This window comes from Varroa destructor, unplaced genomic scaffold (genome assembly GCF_002443255.2).
Source record: "Varroa destructor unplaced genomic scaffold, Vdes_3.0 BEIS01000003.1, whole genome shotgun sequence".
Classification (NCBI taxonomy): Eukaryota; Metazoa; Arthropoda; class Arachnida; order Mesostigmata; family Varroidae; genus Varroa; species Varroa destructor.
Window position 1 is genome coordinate 52555159 of NW_019211456.1, and position 13545 is coordinate 52568703.

The following is a 13545-nucleotide window of genomic DNA, read 5'->3' on the forward strand; positions in this document are numbered from 1 at the left end:
CACAGGTTGCACTCGTCCTAAGTGACTCGTAGCAACTTGCAACGTATTCCTTGCGAGCGCAATAACAGCGACTATTCTTTAAACCGTTCTTCTTTGTCCAACTGCTCCGGCTTATCGTTCACATCCTCAAGGTGTTTCGAGGAGGAGGTCAGCAGTCTGTACTCAAGCAATACACTGCACACTGCTCAATTGGATGAACGCGCATACAGAGTGGCGTAGTGTAAAGAGCTACGCAGCTCACGAAGCGTTGCTCACGCAACTTGTGTCCGGCGAGGAGGGGGAGGGGGCACTGAGCGAGGAACAAGAATGGGCATCATTTCTATGTTTCCAATACACTCTCCTTACGCTCACTTCGTGTTGCATTCATTGCTCGGCATGCGCCTTCGTCCTGGAGCATCGCAATTGCCACCTCCACAATCCTGCACAGTCCATTGCAATAGTTTTCTAGGTCGCCGTCGTCAAATAGCTTCAGCTGCCCTTCCGCTTTCGTTTTTGTATGGCACTGTGTTCACAGACCAGCACTGAGCTCTCAAGCTGAGAAAGACCAGCAGCGTATGTGAGTGACTAAACGAGTGAACAGACAGACAGCCAGCCAGCCAGCAGTGGTGAAACTGAGCAATGCACGAGATCGGGGACTTCGAAGCGAATCCCGCTCCAGGACGTCACATTGCTTTTACTTCGTAATGCTCTGCACGTAGTGAAGTATGGAAGGCACGGGCAAGAGAAGCTGCTGCAGTAGGGATAAAGAGCGGAGAATATACAGAGGGGCAGTCGAGGACTGGGGTAGAGTGAGCGGAATGGCAGTCGAAGTTAGCTGGGGCACGAAAAGCCAAAGAAGTCTATTCCGTCTGGACGAAGTTGCCTTCACTTCAGTTTCTTCCGTAGCCCCACTATCCCTATGCGTTGTGCGTCTCTGGAACGTAGAGACGTGCTGGAGCTTCACTGCCGCTACCGTCGTCGAGGATGGTGGTGCCCATGCATGGTTGAGCGGCATCGGACGACGACGGCGACGATGAACAGGGGAATAAACGTGTGACCTAGTGAGCAAACAAGTAGCCACGTAGCACATATTCAGTGCAGCTAAGGCGGCCAAGATAGGCCGGTTTTTCTCTAGAATTAGAATATTGAATATCCACGAGAAAAATTCGCAGGCGCAACTAGGTTTATAACACCTGTGGTGCTACCGAGTCACTGATGGCCTGAAACTGTCCAACGAAAACTGTCTAATGCTTTTTTTTTGGATAATGTATCTTGTCTAAAAAAGGTAGCCCTATAGTACCCGTAAACGCCAAGGCGAGAAAGCAAAACCAAAGATATAGCGAATATGGATAAACTTCGAGGATTTGATTCACTTTTGGATAAAACCACTAAACTATTAATATTTAAGTTCGGAATATATACAACTAAAAATGTTGGCAATAAAACGAAGGATCTACCTGTTTCGGTTCGTTTTATTGGTAGACATTTCAGTATGCCGTCCACAAACTGTGTGAACCTATGTACATATATTTGCTCCAAGCCGTGCTTTTGATGTTAAACACGTTTGGAAGCTAACTAAAGGTTTAATAATTGAGCATTAACGCATAACAAAGTAAGCAACAGCTAGCTGTCTTTAAGTAAGAACTTGAACTCTCAGGACGACGAGTTCGACCTAAATTCTGTACCTACAAGGAGTGCAGGCGGTTTCCATAGAGTAAAGAGGTTGTTGTGTATTTCCCAAAACAAGTTAGTAGTGGCCAAGCGGCGGTCACCTCGTTGAGAGATGCGAAATATCAAGGGAACATAATGGCCGCCGTCAAACGTCCGAAGTGGATGTATGGCCGGCCAATCGGATATCTAACATGTGAGAAACCGTGAAACGACGTGGCCATAGGCCATAAATCCATCCATGCTCTCTTCCGCCTTCCGTCTTTTCTAATCTATCCTCATCGATAATCGCTGATGCCACTGCTAACGATAATGAACAGGCAAACGTTTCTTGCCAAGAAAAAAAACCTAAATCGCCACTTTTCCTGCCCAAGTAATTGGCTGCTCTCACAAACCTTTTATAAATCAACAGGAACGTGGTTATATTGTTCTTGCTGTGCAGTGTGCATATAACGTGCAATTTTCTTTTTACATAGTAAGGAATCAAATGTACGTCATTGACACTCGGTTAGTAGATGTTTTTCTTCGTTTTTTATCTAGATACTTGATGTGCGTCATAACAACTTCGTAAGATATCGTCTGACCCTGTTCTGCCGCTAAGAAGGGAAGCTAGTTGTTCAGTCTACGCCATTTAGATAACCAATAACCTAATTATACCGCGCTTGAAACGTAGAAAATAATTCGCAGATGCACAACGTTCTCCCTGTCTATTACCGGTAGCAACTTAACTTAATTGCTGGGTAGTTCGGCTGTGTGATTATGCCCACATGCGCACACTAGAACGGTGCAATGTACATGCTTACGTGTGTTCAGCTATTATCAAAGCTAGCGATTTGCCCGGGGTCAACTTGAACTGATTATTAGTCTTTTTTGCTCTGAAACATGCCCCTATCCATTATTAGTCAACCACCTACTTCCAGTCTTAATTTTGAAATGAATATATATACCTATATAAATGAATGTTATTTGATTCATCGGAGATGACCTATTCGCAGAGGAGTTACATTCAGATGGGCTCCGACAACTGACTTTTTAGCAAGGCATATATATAGTCAAGTTTATCTACTCCGTTGTATTCTTTTGAAGTCCATACTATATAGAAGAATATATATGTATACTGTCACAATTATACGCAATAGTTCGAACGTTAGAAAACTTCACGGTAACAATGTGGAATGAGAAGCGCTATACGGTTTCTATGATTTATGTTCTACACTAATTCTACGGGTCGTAAAGTCGTTGTAGGAGACAGAGACAAAAGAGTTACGTTGGTTATGGATTGGCTGGCTGTTACGTTCACGGAGCGCCCAATAGCCGCAGTGGTCGGAGCACCTCATCTGTGACGGAAGGAAGCAGTGGGAAATTGTTAGGGTATTGTAAATTTCGCATACCGAAAGAGCGGTGCACCGATTAGGACAGATGCTGACGGTCGCTGGCCGGGTCTGTTTTTTGGCCATGCGACGTGTCTGTGACGACGTGTGTGAGGCGGCTCTGATGTGAATACAAGGTCATGACGGCGCAAGCGCTAGCAGCACTCGTCATGATCGTAGCTAAGAGGCTGCAGGCAAAGTGAGGATATATTGTTGGTAAATTTACCCACAAGTTGACATTGGTATGGCTAATACCAATTGGCTAACAGAGAAGAGCTCTCAGCTACTAAGTTGCACTTTGTAATGCGGTTAACTTTTCTATCAGCGTATAACCGTGAAAAGCCAAAGGCATTATCCGGTGATTCAGAGTACTTTTCATAATTTTGCCGAAAAACGTGAACTCAATATGCAAAACCCTTAAAATAATATAAAACAATTAAGAAATTTCTAATTAAAACAATAATCAGATATGCTGATAGTAAGGTGAATGTGTCCATCGTAGAATGATATGTCTGTGCGTTCGCGTTTTGCGTTATATAATAGAAGACCATACTGATTTCGCTTTTGTATATTTCCTATCTAATTTTAAGCTTCAGAGCTTCACTAACGGCAACAATTGGCGAATAATTCCGTTTGACATAATGGACATGCATTCATCCTCTTTTCTAATATTTTAAAAAAACCGCTAGCTCGTCATGGCGAAGGCGGGATCATCGCTTTTCTCGCAGATCTGTTGTTTACTACTTTTGCGCTAGACGAGTCGAGGTTATAAACTTTGTGGTTAGTCGAAATTAAACGGCCTACACGCGCTATATAGTTTGCATGATTCATCTGAGGAGTTCGGGAATGATTTGCGCGAAAGTGCAGCATGAAAAATGGCCTAAAGAGGCCAAAACTCAATAAAAAGGCTCGATCATGAACATTCAATGGTATAAGTATTTCGATTCGAATTTTTCGTGCTGCTCTTCACTCTGCTGCGTAATACTCTACTTGGCGCATAATTTATTGGGACTCAAAGCCCATATCATTAAGTCAGGGAAATAGTTCCTTGAAATGCAAAGGCCAAACGACTCTCTTAACGTTCTACAGTTTAAAGCTATTTTAAGCATGCACCACTCGGCCGCCGTTAATTTTCCTTCAACATGAAAACCTTTAGCGCAGACATCATTCTAGGTATATCGACCACTGGTCCCTAAATCCTAATTCCGACCACCTAAATATATTTAAGAATATGTAAGGATACTGTCGGCTTGTCGTACGTCTAAAGGTGAAACGATTATAATAGAAATAGGATGGAGCACTATAAGAGCTGCGGCAAAACCGCAAATCAACGCAGTACTCAACCAAAAAACATACGGTTTTTAGCAAGACGGAGACCCAACTAAAAAAGCCATCAAAAACGAACCCCAGGTCTCTATTGTGTCTTCTGCGGTCACCAGTGAAAAGCTGTTTGTAAAGTTCGAAAGCTACGTTTGAATGACTGGCACAAAATCGAAGTAAGTAGCAGTTACCCTAAACAATCATGTTCGCCAGGGATGTCTCTGACACAAAACTACTACGTACGTTTATGTAGTTTTTGTAGTGATAGCGGTTTCATGCCATTTTATCTTTAGCACCCGGTGTATGATACGGACATATCAGATGATGACCGCCTTGTTATCTGTCATTGTAAACACACAACCAACGGCGTTCGTTTTCGTTTTTACGAATTTTTACCAACGTTTATGTACGCATACAGACATTACTACAACGCGACCGCTTTACGTTACAATCGACTGAAATAGTTGTCGCTATTGCAACAGTGACGTCTTCTACTACGTCGTCGTTAGAAAGATTTTAAGTATAGCCAATGTAGGTAGCAAACCATAGTACTACGTTTTTTGAGATTCGACGAAACGAAATACAATACGGCATCCGACACACTTGTTGCCGTTGTCTTTGTCGGATGCGTCTGATCTAACAGCTGCCCATGGGGATCTGATAATGCGAAAGAGGAAGAGTAATACGCCAACAATAGAACTCGCTCAGCAGAACACAGTGGCTACAACGACAGATCAGTAACTGCTAAAGAGATTACGATAGTTAAATATTACTTTTGGATTTTTGAAAACAGAGACATAATTCAGTCACTGCACCATTAGGGATGGCTGTTTTAGTGGCATATATATTTGTGATAAGCTCTCCACAACGATCATCTCAACGGTTTAGAAAATGATACGTTTTCTAAGTGTCGATTTCTCTACCTACAAATACCTCATGTGGAACTCGTATTCCTATAATGTCAAAAATGTCCCTCTATTGTAAATGCATTGGTAACTGGACTAAGTAAATTCGATGCAGCGACGAACGTTTTTTAGCTTGCGCACGATAAATTCGTATATCCTATAATTGTGGTTTTGTCTGAAATCAGTGAGAAAATAAAAAATTTCCACACCCAATAAATTCGTTGTTCTCAACGCTGAGCTGCCACCATCCGTACATGATAGCTCATGCTTTGCTCCCAACAGACTAAACTGGTGGATGGCGCCATCTGGTGGAAGTTACAACAATCTCTTTCGCTCTCACAAGCGTTTTTGTTGAGAGTGACGCGGGTATTGAATTGTGTCTTTTAGATCACTTTCTGTTAGCAATTTAAATGGAAAATCATATTAGTCTTAGAAGCATATATATCAGCTTTACAAGAATTTTTTAATTCGATAACGGTGCCCTTTAAATAAGTTAGTGTTGTAAGACTTGTACATATTAATGGTAAAAGACGTTTATTATTCTAGATTTTACTTAAAAACTGATTGCTCGTTCTAGTCCCAAGTAACGATCCAAAAGCTCCAGTATATTACTATAATGAGTAATTTCTATATGAGAAATTTATAAAAACTAATGTTATGTTTCTCGAAAGGCGTACGTACTTATCTCGAGCATTTGACCTTTTTTATCGACTGGTCGTTTGGCCTGACAGTGTTAAGGTCGTGTGTAGGCTAGGATGAACACAATCGTTCTATTTCTTCTAAACCTTACTGATAACTCCTGTACGCCGAGCCACGCCTGTAGAATGTTATACTAGAGTGGATTGAAGGTCATACCGCGCCATATTAGCCAGGGAGTGGTGACTTTAGATAGAAGCCAACCCGATCGCTACATATTTCAGCAACGGCACACGAAAAATGCTATCTTTTCTTCGAGTGTTTTGCTCTTTTAGATTGCTATTGTCCTACGGATGGTGCACAACCTATCGTATCATCCAACTCTGGAAATTGGAACCATTTCAAAGGACGACGTTTGGACAAGTAGAAATGTTTCGAAACAAAAACAAACCGATCGAGTTAAGAACAAATACATTTAATCCGTAAAACAATATCTATTGCAAGCATGCTTTTTTAATTAAATTTTTCGCGCTATCTATATTTATTTCGTAAGATTGTCTGTAGTGATATGTTCGAGCGTAAAAGGGTTTGTGTCGAAGTCCTACGTAAGGTACGAACAGTATGAAGTATAGTGGCCGAATCGGCGTTGGCTTATCAACATGAAAGTCTGTATTTGAGTTGGCTTAGCATTTTCTTTCAGCCGATGTTCGGTCGCAACTCGGTAATTCTGTCTCTCAATCAATGTGTGTTTGCTTGAGGGCCTAGAGTGTAATCCCTCTAGTGAGAGAAAAAAAAAGCCCTGGGAGGCTATGTAAAAGATACCGGTGCTAGCTATAGGTCGGCTCATGTCGCTTCGTACCATACTATATTATCATACTGAATAGAGACACCATACCAGATTATTATTACTATAGTTGTTATTCGATAATCTTTTCCACTTGCGGTTCTCTAATACGCATTCCACTGCCTCATGGGTTTCGTGACGAAACGAAGTTCTTCTGAATTGATTATGGCCACCAGTTGCCACAACGGTTGTTGCCTTTTCAAGCAACGCTTAACGGAAATACTGCACGTAAGGCTCGAAACATTTATTTTTGTAATAGTGATTGTACCAGCGGCTGCATCACTCGAGTGGGGTGAGGAGATGATATCTTCGACGATACGCAGCTTCCTTATGGCCGTTGAGTCGTTCTCCTCTACTTTCTACCCAACCGAGTTAGCCGAAGGAGTCGCCGTAAACGAACGGAACTTGAGGTACTTTTTCATTTTACGCCTTCCGGGCGGCTGCCTCTGCCATAAGCGATCATGTCCGTTTGTGCGATGATGTCGGGTCTCACCAAATCGTGCAGCCTTCTCCTTTCTGTTGAACTGAGAATAGGATTAGACTTACAGTAGACCAACGGTATGGTGAGCCGAGGTGATCAGTTTTAAATGGTGGACGGAAACGTGAGTGGAAACCGAATATTTGAAAATTGCTTGCCGGAATCAACCAAGTGAAAACTGTTTAGACCGACAAATGTTAAAAATAGCCTATGTTCATTTTAGAGTTACTTGAACGTTAAGTTTGCAGCTTAGGCTAGCTACCTAACTAGCATGCTCGCTGCAAAGTCAAAAGCGATAGCAGAATGAACCTTTCATCCCATTGAAGTTTCCGACTCCATCGTTGTCCTGGAGTGGTTACCTTCAGAGTACCAAAATGCTGACTTATTTCGAAGTTAGAACCTGTTCTAGACCCCGGCAATAACAATATACTATAAAAAAAAACTGTTGTTGCCTTAGAATATTTCCATGGATATTTCTCGTTGCTCATCAGGTGAATCTGAATACGATGTCATTCCATCACCTGCGGGATATCGTTAGGTGGAACATGATACAAAAACCGCCTGATCATAACCTTCTGATTCCTGGTGCAACTCTAGAAATGGAGCTTGCTCTATGTTCAAGTTTCATGTTTTTCATCTCTGACTTGAATTACCTGAATATGATATAACTCATTCTGAATAAGATCGTATTCTGACGTACCAAAGAAATTTAGCTTAAGAAAATTTGAATGCGTAAGAAAAGCAGGAGAACTCAAATGTCGTACAGCACATAAACAGAGTACACGGTTGCATTACTTATATGCAGATACAAATTTAAGTTTTATCTAACCCACCGACATCTTTAATAGAATCGACATGACACACTTCTTTTATATTCAGCGTTGTTTGATAATTTTGGGTATCTTCGAATAATATATAATGATAGTGTGTATGGGTAGTGTTAGTGGTTTAGTGGCACGCGATACTGCAATACATGTGTTTTATGACGTTGGTTTACTTTATTAGTAGGTAGTCTATTTATTTACAAAGAGATCGAAACGTAAAGCTAAGCTAAGTTGGAGCCTTGCTTGGCTCAAATATTTGAAGGATCCTCTTTGGATCTGAATTCGTGACCGCATATTGTCCCGACCAAACAATTGCATTTTTTAGAGGACTTTAGTTCAGTACTGCGATGTTTCTTGTTGGTTATCTTCGCGCCTCACGTGCCTGTCTAAGATCAACAAACCTAGAATATACCTCTGTGCGACTAGTAGCCTGATATCCTATCAACTGAACTGAACGCCCTTTGTCGAGGTCTTACTCGAGCGTGCATGCAGTTCCTCAAGCGATCTTCGAAGTATCTATGTATCTCCATACAATATAAGCCTTGTTCCATCATCAGGATTCTCCCCTAGTTTTGCCAAATCGAAACGAGCGACAACAAAACTGTTCGTCGAAGCTTTCATCATTTACCCTCCTTTGTCTAGGAGAGACACAAAAATGATGTTCCGTTATAGTCCGTATTTAATGTGCAAACTTTTTTTGGCCTAGACCTTGTCAACCAGCTGTTGATTTCAACGTCTTATTTGTGTAAATTGTAGCGCTTTTTATAGCGAGTCAACTTCTAGCGACGATGCTCCAGTCTCGCCTAGAGGATTTTATTCGTAGGCGAACATATATTGGCATGTTTTCTGCACGAAGCTTTCGACTTCCTACCACTCTTTATAGAGTACTTCGCTGCAAAGGATTTTTTTTTCACACGGCATAGGTTTCGAACGCATTGTATATGAGGGACTGTTTCATTTGGGAGTATCATTTCGGCACGTGCCGTTTTTTCAGCACAATGATGACGACGATGACGAGAATAGTTACGATCCGGGCGTTGATATCGTTTTGTCTCCTAATATCTCTTCTGCATGTCATGCAAATTCCATTGCCTTGTTGTCTTCGTTCAATTTCTTTTCTTTTGAGTCTACTTCGCTCACCATCTCACCGTGCCATCCCGCTAGTGCAGTGGCCCGTTTCCCGTAGTAGGCTCCCGCCTTTCGACGCTGATCTTTCTGTCTCTGTTTCGCTGGTTCCGTCCTCTTGGCCGTGGTTGTATCCTCAGGCGTCGTGTCCCTGTTCAGTCGCATCATCCATGTCGAGGGAGGTGAAGGTAGCTGTAACGGAGGTGACAACGAACTCGTGGAACGGCATGCTAGCATCTACGCGTGTATGTATATTGTCACGTCACGGACATAGGGCACGACTGTTCTGCTCCGTTTCGTCCTACGTTTTTTCCGCACTGTCGCGCCGTCCATCCAGACGGAGACATGCAGGACTTATATTCCCCCTTTCTACGATGTTCGCGGCCTAATCCACTTTGCCGGGCAACAATTTTTTAAGCTACAGCTCCAGGCTTGAAGGTTTGAGTTCCCGATACCATCGCAGCCATTTCCCTGCAATCTTCTACTGCTTACCGAAGGAGAACCGATCGTACTATTGGAATATCAGATAACGATGGATGGCACGAAGTGTCCATGCTTTGTCCTCTGACGCCTTCGATTTTCCTTATTGAAAGGAATGGATACTCTTGCTCCAGAGTATGGACAAGCTTCTGCTTCACCTACATTATGCTGCCAAACGCTTATCGTGACCAGTAGATACAAACAGCATTCCGTGACCTTTAACGATTTACGATTTTTCTCTAAATGAGAAACAAGATACATACAGGCATACAGATATTTTTTTATATAACCGAATAAGCAGTAAAGCTGATGTTCAGTACTAGCTAATGTCATATATATAAGACGTTATCAGGCCTGCACTAGGTATACGTTATACCTGCGTCTGTGACATATTTATTCCACATAATTTACTTTGCGACGTTGTTAGGGGCCCAGGCAGAACAATATCATATAATGGTAGGAATCTAATCAGCTCAACAGCTTGTTATGAGATAGAGCTTAGGCTCATAGTGTTATCTAGAAGCTTTTATTCGTTTTCTAAGCAAAATGAGCCTGTCTCTCAGGACTGGTTGTGCGCGCCGAAGTATAGCCACCGATCGTCCTACTACTACGGTAGATTGTTCCTCTATGACTTTCAGCAGTAACCAGTGGCTCTTCGCCCACGTTTTTGCTTTTTACCATAATTGATCAGCTGAGTATCAAAATAGGACCTATTCATGTGGTGAGCTGGTTATTTTCGATCAATGTAGCCATGGAGCTGTCTGGTCGACGACGGTTCTTTTGAGGGAAGTGGCCCTTGAGGATAAATGGCCCATATTCTGCGCTTGCCTTTTTGTTCTCCTCCTTCTGAGAGCCGAAAATTCTTTACTGGTGATCCCCGCGTTCATAAAAACCAATTTCCCATGTTTCCAGGAAATATGTGTCGGGAAATTCTGAAGCTATTCGTCGGAAGCATATCGGCATTCGGGTACGCATTCTCCCAATGGATTTATGAAAAATACATGGATATCTGCTGGCTGTGGATCGGTACGTGTGCGTGCGTGTGTGTATGTGTGTGTGTAGACGGAAGCCTTTGACTGGGCAACTTCATGTAATTCTTCTGTCTCATTTGTCATAGCTACGTCTTCATCGCATTTGAAAACGAGCTACGTTTTAATGGAATGAGCATGACCAGTTTATTTTTTCCAGTTTTGCTACATTCCTTTATTTCGCTTCTGAAACTGTACCTTTTCTATGTCCAAAGGCTGCGGAAAACGAGCAGCTATGCTTGTCTGAGTTTTCAGGCCACGATCTTGCAGCGAATATCTTGCAGCATACCGTATATTCACCGTTCGTCTAAGCCTCCCCCCAACTGTTTATATCCCTCTTTTAGCTCGCTGCCCTTCTCCCTGCCCCCGTATAACCTGTCAGTTTCGGCCCGTTGAATCCCTGTTTTGCCCAGTTTGTCTTCTCCTTCTTTGCCGCATCTAACAGTTCCGGCTTCGTCGTTTCAGCTTCATACCATTTGCTTCGGTTCCTTACCATTGAGCATCGGTCTCCAGCTTGATGAAGTCACTAGAGATTAAAAGCGTTGGTGGCCGCCTTTCTTGCCGTAGAAAGGGCGGGGTAGGCTGGCAGGCAGAAGGTGACTGGGAAAGGCAAACAGTATGAGTAACACAGCTAGTGTATTGAATGTCGGTGGACAGCGAAGAAGTAAGATCTTAATAGGAACAGTGACAGCCTTGCCTGGGGCAAGAAAAGACCGTGAATAAGAGTGAAGCAAGTGAAACTAACGAATCATATATACGAGAAACATTTTTAGATCGTATCGCTAAGAAAAAAATAGTCGTACAACTAACTACCCTCAAAAATCGATGCGGTTTTTAAGCAAGTAATTAGCATTCACCAGTAAGAAAAGAGTAGCCCTGTTGCTTTCCTTTAGATTACAAAATGGTGTCTTGCTCGATGCCGTCTTCAGTACGTTACCAGTTAGTACTTGTATGATGTTCTGGTTTGCAAATAAGGCCCAGAAGATGAAAGCGTATGCAATGTTACGGCTGAGTAAACTGCCGGGTGGCATTGGAACTGCGTCGATAGGGATAGGCAGCAGATGGTGGGCACTGGCAACAGACGGAAAAAGAAAGAGAGGGCGGGAGACTAGCACTTCGAGCTGCATCGGAGCGTTATATCAGTGCAAGGAGTAGCTGTGTAACATCAGTAGTCAGCAAGTGGAGCCATATCAGCGCCACCGTGACTGGACTGCGGCACTGCTGAATTGAATGGGGAGACTCTCTGATCACGTCGAGTAGCAGCAGTGTTAGCAGCGACTGCAGGTTGTCCTATGTAAGAATAAAAGGACTCTTAAAAATTGCTGAGGCAGGCCAAGAGATACTTCGAACAAAGTAGTGATGGTCGCTGATGGACACGGAAGGTGTTACAAATGACCCGTCAGAACCCTAGCCAGATAGGATTGTTAAGGACGTTTTTAGTGGCAAAAGAATAACAAAGTGGATGTGAGAAGGAATTATGTATGTGGCCAAGGTAAAATGCGTTGCCAGCAAGCTACAAATTGTAAAACAAAATTAAAGGTGGATCTTGGGCTTTGCGACAAACGTGATCCTTGTCGCGAACCGTTGTCTCCGCCTGGTGCATGATTGAATATTACTTCAGCCTCAAGTGGTATAGGATCGTTTGCTCACTCATCACCTCCATGGAAACTCTCATATCGTTAACTGCGTGATACTCAAGTTTTATGCCAAACAACGATACCTGAAAGGATACCGTTCCGTTGTCACGCCGCGTAGCTAGCTGCCTCTGCTTCGCGGGCCTCGCTGTCTCTTTGACGGCGCCGTTAAAAGGATGCTCGTTTGAAAACAAGGAAACTTGTTCGCTGATGTGGCATTGCGCGGAAATTGCCGCCTGTCTTTCTCCGCCCAGTAAAGTTGGCCACCATTAGCTCATTGGGTCGAGAGGCGATGGGCTGTTGATGAGAGACCTTGTCTTGCGCAAAGAGCTCTACTTCCCTTTACGCCTTGCGATAGCGAATGGGCCGTTATGTTATCGTGCTTCCCAACGCGGTTTGCGATTTACCTCTTACATACGATGCCCTTTTCGGGTCGTCAGCACTGTCCATCAAGCGCCAGGACAGCACGGACCAGTAAGACTGCGGATCTCATTCAGGTCGTAGGATGGGTGGCCGTCGAGGACTGGCGACCTTGCAACTAACGGTTGGCCATGTTCTTCTATTAGCAAAAAACGAGAAGAAACTAGCATGTTAATGAGCAGCTGCTGAGGATTCTAATGAAAATAGGGAAACAAGAGCTGTCCAGGAGTATTCAGATGTACGCTTGTATTGGACAAGCCAAGATTAATTCATATGCACTATGTCTCTGTCGTGGTGACTTATTTTTACACTGGGTCCTTGTCGCTTTCCTTTCAACCACAACTACCTCGTAAAATAGAAAACGGAACTGCTTGCATTATTAAGTAGGTAGGAGTGTCAGGGAAAAAACCAGATAGGCTTTCGTGTAATTTCCTAAAATGTTAGTCCGTAGCCCGAAAGGCAACTGAAGCGAAGGAGGGGCAGATATATGAGGTGAGCCTTTGCGCCTGCTCCGCATTATACTGCTGGTGGTTCGTATTTACAATTCCTATTCTTAATCGCGTCAACTTTGCGCTGATCGCCGCCGTTGATTTCTAGTTACTCTTACCGGAAGGGCTAACATCTAGCAGTAGTGCTTCTGCTGGATCCTCTCCAGGAGCTGAGGTTCTGGGTGTGCAGTACCCTCACTTTAGTTTTAGCAGGGCTCCGAGTATTCGTGGACTGACTGTTAATCGTTGGCCGCACTCAAGTCGTGCCTGTCCTGACGTTATGACAAGGACGAGGTCGAAAAAACGTCTGAGTCGCAGGTCACTGAAAATAAAGGATTTTGCTTTG

General features: G+C 43.2%; 1 protein-coding gene across 10 annotated transcripts in view; it reads left to right on the forward strand.

Annotated features, from left to right (window-relative positions):
• Nucleotides 1–13545, forward strand: part of gukh (NHS actin remodeling regulator GUK-holder) — a 162527-nt gene that overhangs the window by 101775 nt on the left and 47207 nt on the right. For 2 of the 10 annotated variants that reach the window (XM_086982475.1, XM_086982477.1), the window contains exon 2: nucleotides 10542–10655. The exons of 5 other annotated variants lie outside the window; for them this stretch is intronic. In XM_086982475.1, the coding sequence (XP_086838601.1) occupies nucleotides 10542–10655 (114 nt within the window). Of the gene's footprint in view, nucleotides 1–7164; nucleotides 7325–10541; nucleotides 10656–11159; nucleotides 11254–13545 lie in introns of those variants that run through there. 3 more of the 10 variants (XM_086982485.1, XM_086982483.1, XM_086982482.1) reach the window with 3 other exon arrangements.